At 39.6% G+C, this 26,044-nt stretch overlaps 1 protein-coding gene and 1 pseudogene across 3 annotated transcripts in view; both read left to right on the plus strand.

Moving 5' to 3' along the window:
- The first annotated feature begins 621 nt into the window (after positions 1–621).
- Positions 622–26,044, plus strand: part of ACTL6A (actin like 6A) — a 28,167-nt gene continuing 2,744 nt past the window's right edge. The window contains exons 1-12 of one of the 3 annotated variants that reach the window (XM_045788702.2): positions 622–733; positions 9,873–9,949; positions 10,110–10,284; positions 12,694–12,794; positions 13,672–13,769; positions 18,383–18,477; positions 18,774–18,880; positions 18,978–19,067; positions 20,809–20,870; positions 21,154–21,268; positions 21,414–21,494; positions 24,021–24,116. In XM_045788702.2, the coding sequence (XP_045644658.1) occupies positions 709–733; positions 9,873–9,949; positions 10,110–10,284; positions 12,694–12,794; positions 13,672–13,769; positions 18,383–18,477; positions 18,774–18,880; positions 18,978–19,067; positions 20,809–20,870; positions 21,154–21,268; positions 21,414–21,494; positions 24,021–24,116 (1,122 nt within the window). In that variant the 5' untranslated portion in view covers positions 622–708. Of the gene's footprint in view, positions 734–1,075; positions 1,296–1,811; positions 1,833–9,872; positions 9,950–10,109; positions 10,285–12,693; positions 12,795–13,671; positions 13,770–18,382; positions 18,478–18,773; positions 18,881–18,977; positions 19,068–20,808; positions 20,871–21,153; positions 21,269–21,413; positions 21,495–24,020; positions 24,117–26,044 lie in introns of those variants that run through there. The other 2 variants (XM_045788703.2, XM_087861417.1) reach the window with 2 other exon arrangements.
- On the plus strand, positions 5,039–7,252 carry LOC148110209 (small ribosomal subunit protein eS1 pseudogene; annotated as a pseudogene).

The following is a 26,044-nucleotide window of genomic DNA, read 5'->3' on the forward strand; positions in this document are numbered from 1 at the left end:
TTGTCTGATTTACTGTTTCCCTACCCCAAAGTTGAGCATAACATTTTAATTTTTTTTAACATAAAAGTTAGCTGAAAGTACATTTTCTGGGGGAAAAAAAAATCTACATTCTCCACAGTCCAAACCTAGGAATCGCTGCGTGGAGACACTTTGTATTTCTAGACTGTCTTCCAGGGGTTTAGTTTAGGTTGTCGGATTCCCACCGCTCCTCCGCGCCCAGCCACACCCCTAGACCCACCCCGACACTTCCCCCTCGCCTCTCTCCTCCCTCTCCTGCTCGCTCCGGCTTACTCTCCGGGCCCCTCGGGAAGCTCCGCCCCCAGCCTCCCTCCGCCCCCCTCCCCCCCACCCCCAGCCAGCCTGCGGCCGGTTCCGCAACCCAACTCCTTCCCTCCTTCCGTCGCTTTCCCCTTTCCCCGCCTCCATGGCTGCCTTCGATTGGTTAAACTGGCAGTGCCGCGGTAGGGATGCAGCACAGCCTCGTTCTGACTGGCTAAAGGGTATCCGGGCCTCTCATGATTGGCTGTTAAGAGCAGACAGCAAGTGTGACTGAGCTCCGGGGTGTGTGGACGCCGCTTTGTTGCCTGAGGGGGGTGGCAGTGGAAGTTAAGGGGGTAGGGGGCTAGTGCTTCTCGGGACCCGCACTCGCGGTCGTCGCAGTCACTTCGCTCGGTAGCCTTTAGCGTAGAAGTCGCGCGGACAGCAGCCATGAGCGGAGGGGTGTACGGGGGAGGTGAGTGAGTGCGGCCGGACGAGAGAGCGCGCCTTTTTAGCGTGTGGGGTTTGTAACCGCCGCCCCCAGCCCTCCCCTCCGCGGCGGCCCCTTCCGGTCTCCCCCGCTTGGGACCCCAGCCTCCCCGCCCCATCCCCGCCCCGTGCTCTGCCCGCCCCCGGAGCCCACCCGGCTCGGCAGGAGCCTCGGGCGCCTGGAGTCGCCGCCTCCTGCGATTCCTTCCAGCCTTGGCCCCCGGAGGAGCGGGGTTTTGGGGCTGCGCGCCGGCCTCCGCCTGGGCGGGCACTCCATCCTGAGGTGTTGGCCGGGAGAGCCCAGGCTTGCGTGGCCGGCCGCAGGGTCGCATCTTCCTCGGTGTCACCATCCATAACTTGGCTACGTTGGGGCGCGCGCGCGGGTTTAAACTTGGGAGGGCCCAGCAGTTTGCAAGCGTGGACGGAGGGTTTCCGCAACGTCCCGTGGAGGCTAAAGCGAGCCGCGAGAGGTACCACTGATTGGAGGAGTGGCGGCCACTCAGGACGCAGCCTCCTCTCGTTCGTGCTCAGCTGCCTTACACCTTTCGGTAACTTCTGCCCGTTTGCTGACTGGGGGTTCTCCAGAGTTACTCGTGGGAACACCTGTAACTTAACTCTGATGTCCTTGGGTTGGCTGTGGTGGGTGGAAAGATAAGCACGGGCCTGGGAGTTACACACGCCTGACTTGTACTTTCAGTCTCACCATTTATTGAGCGTTTTGGCCTTGGGCAAGTTACTTAACTTTTCCCAACTTCAGGCTCCTCATTTCGGGAATGATAATTCCTACCCAATGGGGTGGTTGCGAAGGTTCAGTGAGATAATGATACACTTGCTACCCCAAGTGTGGTCCATGGATCAGCAGTGTCGGCATCACCTGCAGGCTTTTTAGAAACGCAGTATCTCGACCCCCCACTCGAAATATACTCAGAGCTTTCATTCTTGCTAGATGGGTAGGAGGCCCTGATGTATATTCAGGTTTGTGCTGTGTTTCATGAGTCTAGAGAACGAGAAGACAAATCTAAAGTGTTGCTTTTGTCATTGTGTTTAGTAAGGTTATTGTTTCTGAAGAGGATCGCATTTTACAGGTAAGGGATAGAAATGAGTTTATCAAAGTTCTTAGTAGTTTTTGGAATGTAGCTTGAGTTTCTTTTTAGTAATATGCTGGTCCTCATCCCTGTCATCCCCGTTTATGTTCTTGGTTTTGATTTCTCAAATGTGAGAGTCAGTAGTTTCCCATTTTTACTTTGGAGAAAGCCTGCTGGATCTTCATGATTCACCTCTTTTCCATCTGAAGATGCAATCCTGACCAAAAAACTGGATCTTTGTGCCTTTGCCTCATGGAGGCTGTTGACTCTATTTTACCTTTAGGTTCACTGATCCAAGGGCCTAGAAGCTGTTCATGAGTATTTCCTTAGAAGGCATTGTTTAATTTGAGGTAGAAATGGATACTAATAATGCCAGCAGCAAACATTTATTGAGTGCATACTTTGTACTAAGAGCTATTCCAGAGACTTTTCATGTGTTGCATTTAATATGTCCATTAAGTCAATCTGCAAGAGCCATAGGAAATGATACTGCTATCCCCATATAATGGAATAAGAAAATAAGGTATGGAAAAGATTAAGTAACTGGCCCAGACTTACATAACTTCCTAATAAGTGGTGAACAAGAATCTCTGGGATGAAGAAAAAGGCAATTCAATAAAACCCTTTCCCACTTTAAAAACAGTTTTTTGGTTTCTCCATAAGTCATTTTTCACTTATATAATCAGAGCATATTCATGTATGGTTTAGGTATTCAGAATAAACGTCCTGTGTCTCATTTGCTTATGGAGAGGAATATGTCTTAAAGCCTGTTTCATATATAAAGTATTTAAAACTCACAAAAATAAGTGTATGATTTTGTGATTGAGTTACCCCTGTATGGCCAGTATTTGTAGTAGGTCAATTTTCCAAAGGGTGTACTATGAAAAGAAACCAAACCTCCCACCTAGGTTTTGTGTAATTAACTTAGCTGTATTTTTAACTTGCTTGCATATTTAAAAGATCTTTGCAGTATAAATTTTAAAATTTATAGCTATCTTATTCTAATAATGATTTCTGACTAAATCTGACATTCATTTTTAGCTTTGGGTGTAGTGCATAATTCACCCAGATTTCCATACTTTCTAACTGGTTTCTGGGCCTACTCATTGCTCCTGTGACCATCTTTCATGGTTCTCCTTTACTTCAAACTCACATTATAAAGATAAACAGTTCAACTTTGATTAAATTGTGTTTCATCATTCCTGCACCCCTCACCCCCAAATCTCTAACCTTAAAAATTTCTCAGAACCGTCATCTGCATGAGTTGAGGCACCCTTGTCCAAACAAAAAAATAACGTTCCTGCTTTCTTCCAAAGTCATTTGCCTTCAGTATCATATTGGAATGTTTTAAGACCAGGTTAGAAAATTGCCACCATTGCTTCATGTTTTCCCAGAAAAATCAACCACACCTCTAAACTTGAAAGCTATTTACTCTGTGGAAAAACAGCAGCATCCTCAGAAAAGTGAAAACGGTGTTTTTAGTAGCAAAGGGATGCAAGTCTTGAGGATTTTTATCCGTTAGAAATTGTATCCTGGTTTTTAAATACCCAGACCTCCATGTTTATGGTTTAAGCCTCCTATCTCCCTTTACCGTTTTCCTATTTTGGATTCATTGGTACTTAGATTTTAACAAAACAAGGTACAGGAAATAGACCTATTTCCCATCCTTTGAAAAAGGAAAATAAGCAGATGCAAAATTCCAAGAATCAAGAGTCCCACTCAGATTAAAATTCTATGTCTAGTTTGCCAAAAAGTTAAAAAAATAAAAAAAAATTCGTTTGCCATCTAATTAGGACAAGAGCATGATTGATTTGTTAGATTTTTCATTTCATTAAAAAAAAAAGTTTTGAGTGCTCACTATGTGCCAGGCAGGTATAGCCTCTGCCTCCAAGAAGGACAGTCTTATAAGTGAATCAGTCAAATAAATGGACACCATATTTTATTTAGTTTTAGTTGTACATCCCCCCCCCATATTTAAAGAGCTGAAGTTGAAATATTTCTCTTTTTTTTGTGGAGGTTTTTTCTATTTTACATATTTAAAATTTTAAAAAATTCAATTCTAGTCTAATTAACATGGAATATTTCTTGATGGTGTGGCAGAGTTTAATTGGTATGGCAGAGTTTAATTGGCAGCATGCTTTTTTTTCTTAGTGATGCCTGAAGTAGTGGTACGTCTTATCATTTATATCATGATAATTGGGTGACTTGATGAGAAAGGGTAACTAATTCAACGTAGTGTGTTCAGTAATGACAATATGTAGAAGGTACAACGGTAGAACAGACAAGTTACCAGCTCAACTCAGAGGACTTCACAAGAGAGGTTATGGAGGTGATGGAAGAAGAGTGGAGAAGGACAGCATATGCAAAGGTTAGCTGAGTGAGAGCACATTGTGTGTTTAGAAGACAACATTATCCAGCAATGCTAGTATGTGAGGTGGGAAATGAGACTAGGGGCAGATTTTTGCTAATAAGCCTTGAATATCAACTGGGTGAAATGATTTAAATTTTGTTTTGTAGATGATGGGAAACCACTGAGTGATGCTCTTTTTTCATTGAAGGATTTATGTGTCTACATGTTCATTCAGAGTTACAATTTTGAAAAATAACAAGTGCAGCAGTTTGAAAGGCGATGGAGAAGTGGAGAGATGGGAAGCACAATATTTATAGGGAATTGTAATAATTCTCTGTTGAGATAAGAGCTTCGTTTAAGGCATGCCTGGGTGGCTTAGTTGTTTGAGCATCCGACTCTTGGTTTCTGCTCAGGTCATGATCTCAGGCTCGTTGTCGTATCAAGCCTTGCCTTGGCTCTGTGCTCTCCTGGAATGTCTGAGATTCTCTCCCTCTCCTTCTGCCCCTTCACCACGTGCACTCACACATGCATTCTCAAATCTTTTTTAAAAGAAGAGTTGACTCAAGACAGTGTCAATGGTAGTAAAGAGGAAGGTAATTGAGAAATAGCAGAACTATTTGGCAAAACTTGATGAGGGATATGAAAATCTGAAGACATTCACAAGTCTCAGTTTTTTGCCTCTGCTGACTAGGCCACTAATGGTCATAGCACTGTTGAGATTAGGTTAGATAGGATGGGGAAAAGAAGACAGTGCTTCAGATATGTTGAATTTGGGGTACCAGTGGGACATCAGGAGGAATTGATGTTGTACACTAAGAAGTTTGAGATACGGCCTTTTGGCTCGCTAAGTAGCACCATGGCGGTTGGTAAGAACAAGTGCCTTATGAAAGGTGGCAGGGGCGCCTGGGTAGCGCAGTGGTTAAGCAACTGCCTTCGGCTCAGGGCGTGATCCCAGCGTTCTGGGTTCGAGCCCCACATCAGGCTCTTCCACTGGGAGCCTGCTTCTTCCTCTCCCACTCCCCCTGCTTGTGTTCCCTCTCTCACTGGCTGTCTCTCTCTGTCAAATAAATAAATAAAATCTTAAAAAAAAAAGAGAAAAAAGAAAGGTGGCAGAAAGGGAGCCAAGTTGATCTGTTTTCTAAGAAAAATTGGTATGATGTGAATGTACCACCTGTGTTCAGTATAAGAAATACTGGAAAAACACTAGTCAAGAGAACTCAGTGAAGCCAAAATTGCGTCTGAAGTCCTCAAGGATCATGTTTTTGAAGTGAACCTTGCTGATTTGCAGAATGATGAAGTTGCATTTATTTTTACTCCTTATTTTTTAAAAGATTTATTTATTTCAGAGAGAGTGTGTGCGCGTTCACTGGGGGGCGGGGGGTTGTTGTAGGGTGGAGCAGAGAGAGCCTTAAGCAGACTTCGCACGGAGCAGGGGACAGGGTAGGGGTGCGGGGCTCCATCACAACCTGAGTGGAAACCAAGAGTCCAGTGCTTAACTCACTGCGCCACCCAGGCGCCCCTGATGAAGTTGCATTTAAAAAATTTAAGCTTATTACTGAGAATATTCAGGGCAAAAACTGCCTGACTAGTTTCCATGGCATGGATCTTGCCCATGACAAAATGTGCTCCATGGTCAAAAAATGGCAGATGTGACTGAAGCTCATGTTGAGGTCAAGACTACTGATGGTTATTTGCTTCATTTATTTGGTGTTAGTTTTACTAAAAATTGCCAAAATTCGATTCAGAAGACCTTTTATGCTCAGCACCAAATCCAGAAAAAGATGATGGAGATTATGACCTGAGAGGTGCAGACAAATGATTTGAAAGAAGTGATCAATAAATTGATTCCAGACACCATCAGAAAAGACATAGAAAAAGCTTGCCGATCTATTCATCTTCTCCATGATGTCTTTTTTAGAAAAGTAAAAATGCTGAAGAAGCCCAGGTTTGAATTGAGAAAGCTCATGGAGTTTCATGGTGAAGGTAGTAATTCTGGTAAAAGCTTCTGGGGATGAGACCAGTGCTAAAATTGAACAAGCTGATGGATACGAACCACCAGTCCAAGAAGCTGTTTAAAATTCAGACGTTTAATGGTAACAAAAAATCTTATTTGTGATGCTCAAAAAAAAGTTTGAGGGACACCTGGGTGGCTCAGTTGGTTAAGCATCTGCCTTTGGCTCGGGTCATGATCCTACGGTCCTGGGATCAAGTGCTCAGAGGGGAGCCTGCTTCTTCCTCTGCCTGCTGCTTTTCTTTCTCTCTCTCTCTCTCTGACAAATAAATTTTTTAAAAAAAATTAAAAAAAAAAGTTTGAGATACGGATCTAGATGAAGGTGAGGGCTTGAGAGAGATTTGTGATTGGAATTATTAATATTTTGATAAAGTTGAGGCTGTAGGGCGGAACAGATTACCTATGAAAGGGTAAATTAAGGGAGGGGTTCAAAATATGTGGTCCCTGGCCTCCCTAAGTAATCCACAGGTAGAACTATATTTTATTATAATTGGTTTCTTTTATAATTTTTTCTAAGTAGGGAATCATAAGTTTCCTAACGTGTCTGTATTTGTTTGCTAGGGCTGCTGTAACAAAGTACCACAGACTGTGTGGCTTAAATAACAGAAATTAATTTTCTCTCCATTCTGGAGGCAAGAAATCTGATATCAAAGTGTTGACAGGGTTGTTTTCTTTGGAGGTCTTTCTCCTTGGCTTATAAAAGCTGTCTTCTCCCTGTATTTTCACATGGTCTTTCCTCTGTATGAATCTGTGTCCAAATGTTTTCTTCATGCAAGGACACCGGTCATAGTGGGTGAGGGCCCATCTTACGATCTCATTTTAATTTAATCACCTCTTTAAATTAAGATCTTAATCTCTAAATATAGTCCTGTTTTAAGGTACTAAGGGTTAAGACTTCAACATATGAATTTTAGGGGGAAAACAGTTCAGCCCAGAGCTTTGTGAAAGAGGTTCATGATACAGAAAAGGTTAAGAGCCCTGGTATAGGACAAAAGATTGATCCTTTGAGAACAGTCATTGAAAATTTTGGTTAACCAGGTAAGGCAATTCATTTATTTAGTTAGGATATTTCTTTTTTTTTTTTTTTAAGATTTTATTTATTTATTTGACAGAGAGAGAGACAGCCAGCGAGAGAGGGAACACAAGCAGGGGGAGTGGGAGAGGAAGAAGCAGGCTCCCAGCGGAGGAGCCTGATGTGGGGCTGGATCCGATAACGCCGGGATCACGCCCTGAGCCGAAGGCAGACGCTCAACGACTGAGCCACCCAGGCGCCCCTAGTTAGGATATTTCTTTAGCCAATATTCTGGTTAGTCAGTGTTAACGTTTATTAATTCATATTCATTAGTAACTTTACCATTTGTGCTTGAATGTACACGCTGTGGTGACAACAAATGCATGTTCTGCTTTTAAGGACCGCTACTTTCAGACAAAATAATTTGGATCAGAGAATTGTATAGAGAATGGATAATTACTTTGGGAAATGTAATAAATGCAGAAACTTCCTTTCAAATAAGAAAAATAGATGGCTCTTCATTTTATTTGAATAAAAATGAGATCATTATTCTGTAAGGACACCATCTCTTAACTACAACTATCTATATAATCATTAATTTTTCTTTATTTTAAAAGTTAATTTTAAGTACTTCAGACATACTAAAAATATGCATAAGTTTATATGTGATAAATTGGTATAATATTTTACTGTATTTGCTTGAGATATTTTAAGAAGTAGAATGTGGGATATAGAGTCCCCTTCTCTCCCTCCTTAGAGGTAGCCACAGAACCAAAGTTGTAGGCAACATTCCCAGACCCCATGCATATTTTATACTTTTACCCAGTGTGTGTGTCCATAATGAATTAAACAGTATCATAATGTGTATGTGTGTGTGTGTGTGTGTAGTAACTAGCTTTTCAAGCTAGTCATTTTTTGGAGATTTATCCATATTAATACATGTAGATCTAGACCATTCATTTTAACTGCTGTATAGTATTTCATGGTGTGAATAAATTATAGTCTATCTATTTCCCTACTGAGAGACCATTAGATTATTTCTATTTTTTTCCTGTGATGAGCAGTGTGGTGATAATAATGGTTAATAGTGGCTCCCACTTACTGTGATTATTATGTGCAGGTACTGTTCTAGGTGCTTACATGCATTATAGCATTTAACACATTTACATAATTATTAGAGCATCCTATGAGATAGGGATAGGAACTATTATTATGCACATTTATATATGAGGAAACTGAGGCAGAAAGGTTAGAAATCACCCAAGGTCACATAGCTAGTAAACATTCTGAAACGTATCTCCTTGTGACATGTGTGAGAGAGTTTCTCTAGAGAAGGTAAAAGTGTAATTTTTGTGTATGCACATTTTCAACTTTAGTCATGTGATTAAATTGTGCATGTGGTTGTATCAGTTTACAGCTTTTATAAGCAAATGTGTAGGAGCTTTTCTTTCCCTACATCTTTGACAACACTTGGTCTTATCAGATGGATTTTGCCAGTTTAATGGAGATAATAATAGTTCTTTATTCTTTTTAATGATTGAAAAAAATTCTTCTTTGAAAAATTAGTGCCTGGAAAACCCAAGTGTTTTGTTTTTGGAGGCATGCTGTTTTGGATGAAATTTTTTAAAGTATAATTAGAGGCTTTCCTCTGAATATGTATGTGAAAAAAAAAATTACCAGCTTTCTTCCTCAGCCTTAAACTTTACTAAAAATCTTTGAAATGCACGAACTTTGATAACTTCATTTTAATGATTTTTACTTGGCCTATATAATTATATCTTAAACTCTAATTCTTCAGAGTCCCTTTTTTTCTTGGGGTTTGCTAAGTTTCTTCTTTAATTGCATGGAATGTAATTTCCCTTAACATATGAAAAAATGGTACCTTTTGCACCTCTGGATCTACTTTCCACCCATTTCCACCCTCTTTGTGCCCTTGAAGGCTGATCCTTAGAGAGTGCCTCAGTGGGTCTCTTAACCTCTGGTTTGGCCACTGGTAGGGTAACCATATGTCCTGCTTTATGCCTCTTGTCCTGGTGGAACTATTAATACGGAACCCTTTGTGCATTCAGAAGTGGCCCAGCTTGGGTGAGAAATTGTGAGATCACCCCAGCCAGTGGAGCGTGGGGGAGAGAAAGGTTGGCATATTTATTAGTCTGGTTCCTTCCCCTCAGGGTTAGCCATGGCTCACTGCAACCCTCAACTGAAGTCACAGCTCCTCTCAGGTAGCCCTCCAAACATAACTCTCTCTGGGTTCTGGTAACAGTTCTTTCTCCATGTTTCTTCAGTTCTAAGGGTGGTAACAGATCTCTATGAGTGCTAGCGTACCATACTATCCCTTTTGGTTTTCCTGTATTGTGCCTATATCTTTGTAAATAGTCCCTTTAATAAGTAAACTCTTGCAAATTACCCAATTTTAGTGTACCATCTCATTCCTGATTGAACCTATACTGATATACAGCGTATGACTTGTTATATTTTAACTAAGTGAATCTTTATTTTAAGGTGTATTTAAAACTAGGTTCAAGCTGGTAATGATATGAATGTAATACCTGTTTTAATTTGTAATAGAGGTTTCACATACTTTCTCATTTTAAGCACATTAAGTACTCTTAATTTTCATATGATACTTGTAGGTTGTTAATGTTAATTATCTTTTCATCTTTTCAGACGAAGTTGGAGCTCTTGTTTTTGATATTGGGTCCTATACTGTGAGAGCTGGTTATGCTGGTGAAGACTGTCCCAAGGTAAGTGTAGTGTTAATTAATTGGATGTGAAAGGGCCATTTATGTAGAATTAAATTCATGCAGAAATTCTGACTCAGTTATGGTAAAAGACTTTAGTTGGGAAAAAATGACTACCTGATAAAAGCAGGTAAAACTTGTATTATGTTTTTGACTCTTCCAGGTGGATTTCCCCACAGCTATTGGTATGGTGGTAGAAAGAGATGATGGAAGCACGCTGATGGAAATAGACGGCGATAAAGGCAAACAAGGCGGCCCCACCTATTACATAGATACGAATGCCCTGCGTGTTCCCAGGGAGAACACGGAGGCCATTTCACCACTAAAAAATGGGATGGGTACGATGTTTGTTTCTATGGATTTGATTTATAGAGTGTACATGCTATGTTTCAGACGTAAAACTTGTAAGTTGAATATCAGATATTTTGTTTTTACTCCACAAACTGATGTTCCAGGCACTGAGAATACAAAGGTGCATCAAACATGTTCCTCTTCCTTAAAAAACTCATAGGGGAGATAGATATAAATATACAAATAAGTAGGATAAGTGTTATAGCTATGTTTGATAAGCAGTGGGATTAGAAAGGAGAGGTATTTAACTCTGCCATTGGGCGTCAGCGATGGTTTTCATAAAGGAGGTAACTTTTGTATTGGATCTTGATCAATAAATAAGGATTAGCCTGACTGGAAGGCTGGGTAAAGGAGAGCAACCAGCATATGTAAAGAGGTGGAGCTGTGGAAGAAGCATACCTGTTTAGAAAGATCATCAGTTAAGTATGGCTGTAACAGTGGGTGCATTAGGACCAGTTGCAGGAAAGTTGGGCAGAGAGCAGTCATAATAGGGCTTATAAACCATGCCAAGCTGGCAACTCTGAAAGGTAACACCAAAGGAATTTTAACAGAGGTGTGAAGTGTTCATATTTGCCAGCTGGAGAAGTGATTCTAAAAGCAGTGTGTAGGCTAGACTGGAGGGAGTTACTAGAGGCAGGGGTATCAGGGAAGTGAAAATTCAGATGAGAAGTGAAGAGGGTTGAAATTTCATCACTGATGGTAGAGATCCTGAGGTGGCTTTGAGAGAAATCAAAGAGGTGAAAAGAGAAGAGTTGAAAAAATTTCCTAATTTTTGATTGGGGTGATTGGGTACCATGCATTGAAGTAGGATAGAATGGGAAGGAGCAAGTTTTATGGTCTTAAGAGGCAAGTATAATACCCGAGATCACTCTTAGGTCCAGTTATTCATGAGAAGGACTCACAGCATTCAGCATATAGTTGTACTTATGGCTAAAATTTATTACACTGAAAGGATACAAAGCAAAATAGGAAAAAAGGGCATGGAGTGAAGTCCAGAGGAAACCAGTGCAAACTTTTCAGTCTTCTCACAGTGGAGTCAGGCAGGATGTACCTAATTCCTCCAGCGACGAGATGTAACAACATATGTGTTGTCTACCAGAGGAGCTCACTGGAGACGATTTTTACTGGAGGTGGTCACGTAGGGACCCTGTGCCTCACATGTACTAAAATCCAAGGCTCCCAGAGGGAAAGAAAGGTGTTCAGCATAAATCACATTGTACAAACAGTTTAGGCGCAGAGAACTACTCTTATCATTTAGGGAAAGTTTTATATCAGAGTAGGGAACTGGTTATCAGTCAAATTCCCGGATGCCAGCCAAGGGTCAGCGTTGCAAGCAGGCTTTTTTCTGTACAGCATGTAAATTAGTTCGTTATTGCGTTCAAAGTGTTGGAATATAGGTGCTCTTGTAGGCGGATAAGAAAAATTTTAAGACATGGAGTTGCATTATATTAGTCAGAAAGAGTGTGAAATACGAGACAGGGGTTGATGATGGGGTTCCTTGTCAGAGCTTGTTCTGTAGTTAACCCAAGAGAAGAAACGGTGCCCATGAAGGAGAATGAGAAGGAATAGTTAGGGATGTAGGAGAATGAATATTCAGCAGAAGGGCAAGGGAAGAACAAGTTCTGGAAGAATAGAAGTGATTCATTCTCATTGTTCTCAGCTGTGACATTGAGATTTACACTAAGAAGGGAAGAGAAAAGTTAGAGTGACTAACAAAGTTCATTGACAAAAACAAAATCCTCACGGCTGTGGGAGTATGTTGTATAAGTCATGACATTCTTCTTTTACTGTGGTAGAGCACGTTTGTAAGCTTGAGCAGTCAGTAGTGTCAGATAATGTTAAAGAGGTCAAGTAATACTACAAATGTGAAGTTCTGCTGGATTTGTCTGTTAGAGGGTCATTGACTTACGCAAGCATTTTTGATGGAATGTTTACGTGGAAGCCAGATTGAAGGAGTATTATATTCCCTGAGGGTTTTTTTTTTATGTCTTCTCATCTTTTTTCAAGTAGATTATAAGCTTTTTGAATATCAGGTCTAGATCATACCATTCTTTTGTATTTTCTCACCATTTGAATTGCATACTGTGCCTCTAGTAAGTACTTACTGAATAATACTTATTTGGTATTTTGGGTGTGGTAGATACACTAATTACATTTGGGACAGGTCTAGGTAGGGGTTGTGATACTGTGGGGGCTGGAGGAATGAAAAAGAGTTTCCATATTCATAGAAAACAAAGATGATGTCTATATAAAGTACCATATTATGAAGTAAATATGAAATAAGTAGGTTCTGTATATTAAAGTGTTAATGTTAAACTGTAGAAACAGTCTCTTAAAAGATTCTGTATTCATCTTCAACTAAGCATTGTTTTCACGGTGTTAATCTTACATTGTAGTTGAAGACTGGGATAGTTTCCAGGCTATTTTGGATCATACCTACAAAATGCATGTCAAATCAGAAGCCAGCCTGCATCCTGTTCTCATGTCAGAAGCACCGGTAAGACAGACTTTCTTTTCTGAGTTTCTGTAGTAGTTGTTGTTTTTTAAACTCATTCAAATAATGTTTTCTTTTTCTTTAGAGGCATAGAAGTTCATATTTTGAATTTTGAAAATTAGGGAAAGGGGGATTAATTTTTATATACTGTTATAATTTTTATTTAAGTAATTAAAATAATCAAAGAACAATAACAAAGCACTCTAAATGGGGTTTGATTATTTTTTCTGGGGATTTATTTAACATTTGATTTCCTTGGGCTGCTTCCCATTTGGGTTCATGAATTGTCCCTTATGCCCCATGGGCAGGGTGTACCTGCTTTTATACCCTGCTCTCCAGGAGAGAAGTCAAGTGTGGAACTAGGGCTGGAAATTATGAGACTGAAGCCTCTTGTGAAATAAATTTGGTACAGAGTCCAAAGAGCCTAGCAGGCTAGCATAATTAGATCATAAATTATCAATATTATGTTACTGTTTTTAACCTAGTTTCCTTTAGGAGTGCCAACTCTATGTAGGAGCATTTGGTGGTTTAAAATGACTAGATTCAGTCTTAAGATTTAGTAATACTTCATGTTTCTAAGAATCATGATTTTCTTGTACTTTGAAAAGTCTGTAACTTGTAGAATTCATAGCAACAGTTTTACTTTTTATTAAATGATAAATTTTTTTTATTAAATGATAAATTTTAATTTATATTTACTATATTTATTTATAAATAGAAATAAATATACATATATTCTTATGAAGATTATTTTGTGTGGTACTCTTTTCTATTTTTAATGTTTACATCCTTGTTAGTATAGTGCTGTATTGAATCTTGAAATCAACATTTTAGTTTTTAAACAGTAAATAACTTGCATTTCTTTTTCCCTCTTCTCAAGTGGAATACTAGAGCAAAGAGAGAGAAACTGACAGAGTTAATGTTTGAACACTACAACATCCCTGCATTCTTCCTTTGCAAAACTGCAGTTTTGACAGCGTATCCTTGAAAGAGTAATACTCAGCTTTTCTTTCAAAGTAAATGTGGTGCCGTTAAAGAGAACGCCCCCAGCAGGAAGACATGAGCCAGTTCTTGCTTGTTCAGAAGTTTGGGTTTTTTTTCTCTCTTCCTTTTAAGCTATCTGTTATTGGAATAAATATACCAATTAGTTATTAGAGGGAAATAAGAAAGAAATGCCCAAGTCCTGCTGTGACAAGGTTTAAAAATTTTTTGTTTTCAGAGGGGAATGTGAACAGAGGGTCGGGTGTAAGCCAGCTGAATTAAACAAGTTCAAAGATTGTCATTTCCTTTCTCCCCTCCCATGACTATAGAAAAGTGGAAATTACCTGTGAATTCACTTAAGGCTTAATCACCAATATTTTAAAAAATCACCGAATATTTATTGTAGGCATGTTAAGGGACAGACAAGGAGATATTATGTCCTTATCTCAAAGAATTTGTAATGTAATATTCGTGTTAAAAGGTAAATAATAAATTTAAATAGTACTTTAAGGGATGCCTGGGCGGCTCAGTCGGTTAAGCGTCTGCCTTCAGCTTGGGTCTGATGGGATCGAGTCCCAAGGCAGGCTCCTTGCTCATCAGGGAGCCTAGCCTGCTTCTTCCTCTGCCTGCCATTCTCTCTCTCTCTCTGACAAATAAATAAAATCTTAAAAAAAAATGATACTTCAAAATAACTGGTAAAAGTCATGAAGAAGTACATGATTAATTTGAAATTTTTGTATGATAATTGTGGAAGTTCATCAGAGGAAAATAGTAGCTTGACAAATCTTTATAAAGAGAACATGGGGTGCCTGGGTGGCTCAGTCAGTTAAGTGTCTGCCTTTGGCTCAGGTCCTGATCTCAGGGTCCTGGGATCGAGCCCTGAGTCAGGCTCCCTCCGCAGCGGGGAGTCTGCTTCTCCCTCTCCATCTGCCTGCTGCTCTGCCTGCTTGCGCTCTCTCTCTGTCAAATAAATAAATAAAAATCTTAAAAATCTTTATGAAGAGAATAGAATTTATTTGTATGATATGGGGAAGGAGCCCTGTATTTAGTTTAAGTTGAAATGCTTACAAACTGTGTGATTTTGAATTAAGTACTTAAACCCTAGCTTTACTTTTTACTCATTTATGCCTTATACCTCCCTAGATTGCTATAATAGTCAAATAAATTTTACGTATATATTTATACGTAAATCACTGTGGTAACTGTAATCTAACATTGTCTGTAGTGCTGTGTTTTGGAGATGACTTTAGCAAAAGCGTGGAGGTAGAAAGTGTAAGTGTTCTTTCCAGTGACTTAGTTTATAGTTCAAGATTTCTGTTAGACTTCAGAAGGAGTTGTGGAAATAGTTTTAGGTTAAACTGTAGAGACCTTGCAGGTTAGATTTTTAAAATTTGAACTTTAGACCCTAGTATGCCATCGCAGGTTTTTGTGTAGAGGATGGAGAATGCTAGCTAGCACTGTGTGCGTTCTCATTTAATACTCCTATAACCCTCTCAGGAACGTGGTCAAAGTAAGTAAAGTGGTTCAAGTCCACAGTTTGCAAGTGGCTTTACTGAATTTGAACATAGGTCTATTTGGCTACTTCCTTAACAAGGAGTGTGTAAGCAGAATGGGGCATTGTTCTATTTTTAACCTTTTAGTATGGAAAATTTCTAACACAAAAGACGATACAATGTTGTATTGAACTTCCATGTGCCTATCACATAGTTCAACAATTTTCAACACATAGCTAACTTGTAGTAGTTATAACGCTACCCACTGCCTCTCCCACTATGATTTTGAAGTATATCCCAGACATGATACAATTTTATCCCTAGAAACTTTAGCGTGTATCTCTAAAAGATTTTACCATGTGTCTAAAGACAAAAGAAAGAAGTAATCACAACTTTTTTTTTTAAACAGTGTCGTATATTTGAGTCAGGACTCATGACCGCAGATCATGACCTGAGCAAGAACCAAGAGTCAGACGCTCACTGAGCCACCCAGGCACCCCAACTGAGAATTGTTTTAGCATTTATTTATTCACTTAAAAATGACCAAAAAAGACCCATTAAGGTTAACATAAATAACATTTTTTTTTTAAGATTTTATTTGACAGAGAGAGACAGCGAGAGAGGGAACACAAGGGGAGTGTGAGAGGGAGAAGCAGGCTTCCCGCTGAGCAGGGAGCCCAATGCAGGGCTCGATCCCAGGACCCTGGGATCATGATCTGAGCCAAAGGCAGACGCTTAATGGCTGAGCCACCCAGGCGCCCCCATAAATAACATTTTAATGAAAAAGATGTATTTTCCGAAACAAAAATATTAGAAGGGTAGCATTGTTTTATCTCACTTAATTCATAGCTGGGTTCTCATATCTGCCAACCCCAGGCTCTGTCCTCTTGACACCTCAAGCTAGTAAAAAGGATCTTCTGCTGTCCAAGGTGTGTACTGTTGGAGAATGCAGTAGCTAAAAATGTAGTAAAATCACAGAACTCCTAGGTGCTGCTCCAGTTTTGAAGAGTGAATTACTCTCTGTTCTCTCTCGTTTTTGTCGGGCCCCCTGACGTCCTGCCCCTGAAGAGTTCCGCAGTCAGTCAGAGATGTGGGTATATTGTATACTCCGATTTTGGGTGTGACCCCTTTTGTAGTTCTCTGGCTTCTAGGGTTTCTACCTTACCTGTCCAGCTTTTCTCCCAGCCCTGAACTCCTTTCTCTGTTCACTCAAGGTGGTAAAGTTGCGGTTTTCCACCACTGCTTTCCCAAGCTGTAGCCACGTAGCTGGGGAGCACTTTCAGGCAAGGAAGCTACAAACTTGAACTTCTTACCCCTTCCAGTTGCAGTTTTATGAGAATAAGTTTTGGCTGAATTTTGACTGCTTTTGAACACTTTCTAGTATCTTAAAATGGTCATTTAAGATAATTTGTCCAGATTTTGAATTGTTAGTTATAGGAAGGTCCATATTGCCTTTATGCCACTTTCTAGTCTGGTAATTACTGTGTCTGCGCTTTGTACTAATACAACATCAGATTAATGTTTATGTATATAGTTGACCAGAGGTAGAGTACCAGTACTAGCAAAGATAAATCGCCAGCCTATCTTTCTGGCCATTGATTCTCATTGATTTCTGATCATTCTTACCCATTGCTTGGTTTTCTGCCCTTTGCCCTTCGTCTCTCTTGACATGCTTTTTCTGGTTTAAATTATCCATTTCCTTGGCTTCAGATACCAGTTCTACACTAACAAATTCCAAATCTGTATCTGTTTTGTATCCCAGATCTTTGTTGTGAGCTCCAGGCCCACATCCAGCTGGCCTACTAGAACTTTTTGTATTAATTATCCATTGAAGCACTTTAAACTCATTATGTCCAAAACTGAATTAATCTTCTCTCCCCTCAAATTTATTCCTTTTCCTTCTTTTTATCTTCTTACTCCCAGTTGCCCAGACTAGAAATCTCTTTAACCTTTCAAATTTAGTCATCAAGACCTATTTTTTTTTTCTCCCCGCTACCTCTCAAATCCTTTGATTTCTCTCTCTCCACTGCCACTGCTTTCGGTGCAAGCTCTTTCCTTGATTACTGCAACCCTTCCTCTTACCTTGCCCATTCTTCTCACTGTCCCCCTAATAATCTTTAATTGCCAGGCTGCTTTAAGCCAGAATCATCTTCCACATTCTTATAGGCTCTGCTATACTACTTTGCACTTCCCTGGCCTCACCGTCACTTCTTGCCACCTGCACTTCCCACGTGTTCCTGTATCTTCCCTGTGTTCTCCTCCCTAGCTTACGTTTGGATTTCCCCAGGGTTGGTTAGGTGGTCTCTCTGTTATACCCCCGGGCCACTGTCAGCTGTTCTTTTCACAGCGTTACCGATCTCTACTAAACAGGATATACTTCAGGGCAGAGTCCGTTTCAGGGCACCTTTTTGTGCCGTCTGTGCTTGGGAATGCCAGGGCCAGACTGACTGTCTTCCTTTATTCAGTACCATACTTGACACTAGGCACGTAATAGATGCTCAATAGATATTTGATGACCAAGTGAATGGCCCTACTCCTACATGTTGTTTTATGAGGTTCACGTGACGCAGGCCCTCTGCAGCACAGAGCTGTGGGAGATGGGATCTGCCAGTATTTGTTGGCTGTTGAATCCACCTGGAGTAGCTTTCCCATTGAGTTGTGGGAACTGCCAGTCAGCTCCCACACTGCTGAAATGATTTTTCTTTAATCCTGTGTGGGCAGTGGTTTTAGTTCCTAGCTCAAATGCCACAGCCTCCCGCCGTTCTTACCGAGTTTCTATAGATTTTGTTAAATATAAGTCCTTTCATCTGTCTCCAGAGACTTTTGACTGATTGTGCTAATTTTGACCAGTTTAATAGATGTCTCTCTGGGATAAGGTTTCCCCAACTTGCTGTCACCATCATTTTGGAAGTCCTGCCTGTTGTCATTAGTCTTTAAGCTAGTTATTTGACACCAGCTTTCATCCCTGGGTTAACTTTAACACATTTTAAGCCAGAATCACATGTTTAAAGAATGTTAAATACACATATCTAAGAATGCCTTAATAAAACTTTCCCTTTGCAATAAACATTATTTTAGGAGGCTTGATGCTTTCTTTTCCTTAATGCTTTAAACTAGATTTGCTAATGGTCGTTCTACTGGGCTTATTTTGGACAGTGGAGCCACTCATACCACTGCAATTCCAGTTCACGATGGCTATGTCCTTCAGCAAGGTAAATGGATTTAACGAGGGTACGCTGAGATGATGTTCGCTGTCATGAAGATATAGATAACAGAGCGGTGAATTGGACCATCACATATCAGCTTCCAAATAATGTCTCTTTGTTAAGAGTTTTTTTAAAAATCCTTATAATGTATATTTAAAACTGATGCATGGCTTCATTCATGCTTAGAGGGATAACTCAGTTAATTCTACTTGAAAAAATTATTCATATATATATACACAGAAGAATTTGTCTTAGAGCTTGGATTTAATGCTGTCTTAGCCTTGTTTAATCTGTTTTCATAGGCATTGTGAAATCCCCTCTTGCTGGAGACTTCATTACTATGCAATGCAGAGAACTCTTCCAAGAAATGAATATAGAACTGATTCCTCCATATATGATTGCATCAAAAGTAAGTGATGCTCGAATTTTCTCTTTGGAATTTTTCTCCAACTCCCCACCCCCATGTTGTGAACTCTGTTAACCTATCACATGCTTTTGGTACTCAGGAAGCTGTTCGTGAAGGATCTCCAGCGAACTGGAAAAGAAAAGAGAAGTTGCCACAGGTTACAAGGTCTTGGCACAATTACATGTGTAATGTAAGTACCCTTATTCTCTTTATGAAACTTTTTTTTTTAAGATTTTATTTATTTATTTGAGAGAGAGAGACGGATAGTGACAGAGATAACGAGAGAGAGCACAAGCAAGTGGGGAGGAGAGGGAGAAGCAGGCTCCCACTGAGCAGGGACGGAGCCTGACGTGGGGCTCGATCCCAGGACCCTGGGATAATGACCTGAGCTGGAGGCAGACACTTAACCGAGTGAGCCACCCAGGCACCCCATCTTTATGAAACTATTATAGGCTCTAAGTTTTTTAATAGAATGTGAGCAGTTTATATTTTTTTTCAAGATTTTATTTGTTTGAGAGAGAGAGACAGCATGAGTGGGGGGAGGGGCAGAGGGAGAGGCAGAAGGAGAAGCAGCCTCCCCTGCTGAGTGCAGGGCCCAATTCGGGGCTCACTCCCAGGACCCTGAGATCATGACGTGAGCTGAAGTTGGTCGCTTAACTGACTGAGCCACCCAGGCACCCTGTGCACTTTATAGTTTTAATGGTATTCTAGAAACAAAAATAATAGTTTATTTTGAGAGGGAAGGGGTGCTTTTCATATTTGTCAAACAAATTATCACAACAAACTACTATGTTCATTTGGATTACAATGATAAGACCTGGAAGGAACTTTGGTTCTGGAGTAAAAACAAACATGCTATTCTGTACGTTTTTTGTCTAAGATAATGGTTTTAGTCTGTAGAGACCTGCTAGTATGGCTCAGTTATGTTCTCTCTCTCTCTCTCTTTTTTTTTTTTTAAGATATTATTTATTTGCCAAAGAGAGAGAGTACAAGCAGGGGGAGCAGCAGGCAGATGGAGAAGCAGGCTCCCCATTGAGCGAGGAGCCCGATGCAGGACTTGATCCCAGGATCCATGAGCTGAAGGCAGATGCTTAACTGACTGAGCCACCCAGGCATCCCTATCTTCTCTTTTTTAACATCAGTCAGCCATATTTAAAAAAAAGTGTCATTATTCCTAGTAAGGAGCCAGTAAGATTCTCTTTACTATAAAAATCCATCTCTGAACATCTAACTTAAAGGAAGATAGGTTAGTAAAACCTCTTACACCACAGACGTATGTTCATTTCTAACAGTAAAAGGATATGAAAGTCATAATTTACTATGTCAGGGATGTATCCTCTCTGATACTTTCTTTGCATCTAAAGATAAAGATTTTTTGTGGGTGTTAAGTAGAAGGAAAAATTGTGAAGATGATTAACAGTTTTGCCTAGATATTAGATTTTTCCTTAGCAGCCCAGAGATTGTCTGTATTTCGTAGCAAAATTTTAAATTATTTTATACTACGTGCAGTCATTAAAAATTACATAAGATGCCATGTATGTGCGATGTATACATATTCAGATAATGACATCTGGCTTCTAAGTCTAGGATTATTTTTAAGGAAAAAACAGTGTTCTGAAACCAGTTTTGTTATGCAGGACAGGTACAGAGGTTCCCGATTGTTTTGATTTCATCATTGTTCTGTAATTATTGTTAACTTAAATGTGGTATAATATAGTTTCTAATGCAAATGTTTAGAATTGGGTTTCTTGATACTCTGAATACTTGCTGGATAGACTTATATCCTTGAAATGACTTTGCCATCCAGGAACATGGTCCAGTTTCATTAAGAAAAGTATTTTAAATATAATATTACAAAAGTATAGATTGCAACAAATCTCCATGACCTTGTTTCTTAAAAACTTTTTTTTTTTTTTTTTTTAAATCCATAGTGTGTTATCCAGGACTTTCAAGCTTCAGTACTTCAAGTATCGGATTCAACTTATGATGAACAGTATGTTTTCTTATCTACAAGATTTATAATAGCTCATTAAAACCTTCATACTAATCTTCTAAACACTGAATACGTCATAAATGAAGAAAGAAATTGATTTGTTTAAAGAATTGCAAAATATACTTAACTGGTCTAAGGGTAAAAAGTTATGGTAAGAAACACTGGCTAACATTATAAAAGAAAGATATTCTCACTCTGTTTTCTTACAAGTTGATGATTTCTTAGTTTATCATTTTGAGCAGGATTTTTGTCTTTTGTTGAATGTTGTTTGATCTGGTTTCAGAGTAGCTGCACAGATGCCAACTGTTCATTACGAATTCCCCAATGGGTACAACTGCGACTTCGGAGCAGAGCGGTTAAAGATTCCTGAAGGATTATTTGACCCTTCCAATGTAAAGGTCTGAAAGCTTGTCTCATAATTAGCTTGGCTTCTCCCATATATGTGAAGATCTTGTGTAATTATCAATCCTAAATAAGACTGACTAGATATTTTTGGGTGTGTTGAAGTTCTTCTGTTGACTGCTCATTTTTATTTTGTTGTAGGGGTTATCAGGAAATACAATGCTGGGAGTCAGTCACGTGGTCACGACAAGTGTTGGAATGTGCGATATTGATATCAGACCAGTAAGTGTCAGCCTCCTGTTTATAGTATAAAGGTATTTTTTAGGGTAAGAAAGTGCCCCCAGATCAGTATTTTAAGTTGTCAACTTTGGCCATTGACTTTAAAGTCCATTTTAGAATATGTAAAATCATGAAGTACTAGAAAAGGAAAAATGCAAAACTCTAGAGCTATGGTGTCCAGTGTGGAAGCTACCAGCCACGTGTGCCAATTTAAATAAGTAGAAATTTAAAATCCCATTTTTCAGTTGCACTAGCCACATTGTAAGTGCAGCTAACGGCTACTATTTGACAGTGCAGATAGGAAACATTTCTGTCATCACTGAAAGTTCCTTGGACAGTGCTCTTCTAGAGATTTCCAAAAACGTGACAAACCAAAATATATATCATTGATGATTTTTTTTGTATAGTTTTTCTACTTTTATTGTTCAGGAAGGTATGGGTTTAAATAATGTAACTTTCACATGGAGTTTAGAGAATCAACCTTCATATTTTTTTGCGCTTTCCCAAGTTTTAAATACTAACTCCATATATACATACTAATTATTAGATTGATCATATCTTATTTAAACCCTAGATTCAAGGGCATCTGCATGGCTCAGTCAGTTAACCGTCTGCCTTCGGCTCAGTTCATAATCCCAGGGTCCTGGGATTTAGCCCTGGCTCGGGCTCCCTGGGAGTGGGGAGGCAGCCTCTCACTCTGCCTCTCCCCCTGCTCGTGCTTGCTCCCTATTCTTTCTCTCTAATAAACAAAATTTTTAAAAATCTTAAAAAAATGAGGGGTGCCTGGGTGGCTCAGGTGGTTAAGTGTCTGCCTTCGGCTCAGGTCATGGTCCCAGGGTCCTGGGATCGAGCCCCGCATCGGGCTCCCTGCTCTGCTGGGAGCCTGCTTCTTCCTCTCCCATTCTCCCTGCTTGTGTTCCCTCTCTTGCTGGCTGTCTCTCTCTCTGTCACATAAATAAATAAAATCTTTAAAAAAAAAAATCTTAAAAAATAATCGCTAGATCCAGTTTGTAGCCAGCATACTGTCTTAAAAATTGAGTTAATTCATTTGCTTAGAGGCATAGTGCTGATAGCTAGGGATGTATAAAAAACATGTTCAAAAAAAGACTTTGGGTGGCTATGAAAAATGTTCTTTATTTCGGCTAGCCACCTAGCAGGCATGGCTGCTTCTGGGACAATAGGGATGTAAGTATGGAGTTTTTTAGCACAAACTCAGGGCCACTTTCGGCGAAGGCAATGAATTATACTTATTATAAGAGTGTGATAACTTTTTGTTTTTAGTGAGATTTCTCCCTTAACTAATGTTGATTGCAGAGGACATGCTTCTATATTCCATTTTCTTTTAAAAGTTATGTGATTTAGACATTTGGAGTAAATTTTTAAAATATGAACTTAGCCACTAAAAAAGCATACAGGCTGACATGTATGTTAACGAAATTCAAATAAAAACTTAAAAAAAAAAAGGCAGGGTGACATTTAGCTTTCTGATACATACATGCAAATTATAGGTAAATATACTCCTTGTAAGTGGAGAGTTGTTTGTATTTGGGAGAGGAATCAGCATGCCGATTTTGAAAAAGTTCCCCATGTGGTTCTGATACAAACCCCTGTAAGAGAAAGGTAGCAGTCATTTTGGCCAGGGATATTATGATTATGCATCGTCCGTCAGAGTCACTAAATAATCTTCATTGTCTTTTTTTAAATACTGTAAATTCTAGATGATCATTCCAAGATGAAGGTATAAAATAAACCTCTAACTAAATATTGGCAGCTATCTGCCAAAAAAATTATGTTTGGGTTTTAGTTTTAGAATAATTGTTTTAAGTTAGTGGTTCTTAAACTTTAATGCACATTAAATCATCTGGAGGTTTTTTCTTTTTTTTTTTTTTTAAGAGAGGGAGCATGCAAGTGGGGGAAGGGGCAGAGGGAGGGAATCTTCAAGCAGACTCTGCACTGAGTTCCGAACCCCCAATGCAGGGCTTGAGCCCATGAGCCATGAGGTCATGACGGGAGCCAAAACCAAGAGTTGGATGCTCAACCGACTGAGTCATCCAGGCGCCCCAGAATCATCTGGAGTTTTAAACAAACTAACAAAACCTTTGCCTGGGCCCCATCCCCAGATTTTTATTTAATTGCCTCCAGCATTGATGTTTTATAAATTCCCTAAATGAATTGAATGTGCATCGAGGATTGAGAACCACTGGATTAAGATACTAGGCCTATACAGAAGTAAAAAAATTAAAAAAGAAAGGGAAAATGGTAGAGGATGACATAGTTTTAGTTGTAGTTGTATTTAAAACTGTTGGAAACGGGCACCTGGGTGGCTCAGTTGGTTAAGCGTCTGCCTTTGGCTTGGGTCATGCTCCCAGGGTCCTGGGATCAAGCTCCACATTGGGCTCCCTGCTCAGGAGGGGTCTTTGTCTCCCTCTCCCTCTGTGTTCTCTCTCTCTCAAGTAAATAAATAAAATCTTAAAAAAAACCCCAAAAAACAGAAACACTTGGAACTAATTTATTTTTTTTTTATCCTAGGGTCTCTATGGAAGTGTTATAGTGGCAGGAGGAAACACGCTAATACAGAGCTTTACTGACAGGTTGAATAGAGAGCTCTCTCAGAAAACTCCCCCAGTAAGTTTTGTTTGTTCTTTAGTGGTATTCTTCAGTCATGTGTCCTCATCGCTGGTGTAATCTTACAGATAGGGTTTTTCAGTAGTAGATTGATATTTTGTGTGTGCCTAATACAGTATTACCTAAAAAAGGTTAATAGCCCTAGTCAAATAAATTTTCATAGATGACATCTTTTCATAGATGACTCTTGTACTGTTTGTATCTTTTATTCATTGATTTCATATTTAAGTACCTATAGTCTGCTAGGCACTAGGGATATAAACTATAGTCCCTGCCCACTAAGGGCTCAGTTGGCTAGGAGGAACAGAAATGCATAAAGACTGTAACATGCTAAGTGGTTTTAGTAGGTCATGAACCAGGCACTAGGGAACACTGTAGAGCAAGCACTTAACTCCCTCATGAAGAAACTGTCTGAGTGAATAGGAGTTCAACTGGTTGGTAATTTATGAAAGGACATCTAGTTGGAGGAATACCATGTGCAGACTATGAAGGAAGATGGCGTATTCCGGTATTTCAACGTAGTTGGCTTAGTCTGTGCAGAAGTGGGAAGAGTGATACAGCTGGGAAGTGGATGGTGTATTAATTTCCCAAGGCAGCCATAACAAAGTACCACAAACTAAACTGGGTAGCTTAACACAACAGGAATTTATTCTCTGTTCTCCAAGCTAAAAGTCTGAAATCAACATGTCAGCAGGCCCTGCTTTCTCTAAGATAGAGATGAGAATTCTTTTCCCTCTTCTTAGCATCAGACCACTTGCCAGGAATCCTTTGGTGATTACTGGTTGCAGCTCCAACACTTCAGTCTGTCTCCATTGTCATAGGGCAGTCCTCTCTCGTGGTCTATTCTCTTCATTAGAAAAATTCCTGTCCTATTGGATTAAGGGCGCACTCTGCTCCAGTATGACCTTATCTTAATTTGTATCCTAATTACGTTTGCAAAGAACCTATTTCTAAATTAAGTAACATTTACAGGTACCAGGGATTAGAACTTCAACATATCTCTTTGGGGGCCACAATTCCACCCACACAGATAGGTACCAGGTCATGTTACTATAGTGAACTTCTGGGATAAAATTTGGCAGAGGACTGCAGAGCTCCTGTGTTTGTTTTAAAAAGATCACTGGGCGCATTGTGAGAACTTTAAAAAGGATTTTAAAAGGATTAGAAGAACGTGGTTTGGGGAGAAGTTCTGGTACACATTGATAACAGAGTAGTAGTCATAATCTTTAGATTTTAAAACTTCTATCAAGTAGTTTTTTGTATGTTACTCTGTACTAGTTATTACATTAAAAGAAACTTATTAAGGGTTACATGGGCCCTAATTTTATCTATAGAATTTATATATTTGGTAGTCTTTTTTGTTTCTCATATAAAGGAAAATTTTATGTATGACACATTTTAATCATTGTTATTTAAGTTGTTATATTGTTATTTAAATATTGAGATAGGCACAGGATTGACACCTGACTTGTATTTACTACATTCTTGGAGGTACAGTCATATCTGGAAAAGATCTTACTTACAGTACTAATCATTAGATTTGATAGGAAGTCCCAGAATAATGAGTATAGACCTGGGCTGTCCAAGGTCTGGTCAAGAGCAGTTCGGTATTATCCTTGTCATTTAGGAGGCAATTAAAAAATCAATGCAGTAACAGGAACAAAAAGTACATTGCAATAGGTATCAACCAGTTCCTCACCTACAAGGTGTTCATCCCCCCTGCTCCCAGCACCCCCTCCCTCCCGTAGCACATATTCTACCCCCAAAACATACACATTTATTCACTGTGAAAAAGACTCAAACTGTGTGTTCATACAAAATAATAGGGAAGTATCAACAATTTGAGAACTATCCCCAGAAACAAAGTCCTACGTAGGGGGAAAATCTCTTGATACAGGGAGACAGGGACAATACTGAGCCATAAACTC

The sequence above is a fragment of the Ursus americanus genome, chromosome 4 (assembly GCF_024610735.1).
Source record: "Ursus americanus isolate L20-20 chromosome 4, mUrsAme1.1.p, whole genome shotgun sequence".
Lineage (NCBI taxonomy): Eukaryota > Metazoa > Chordata > Mammalia > Carnivora > Ursidae > Ursus > Ursus americanus.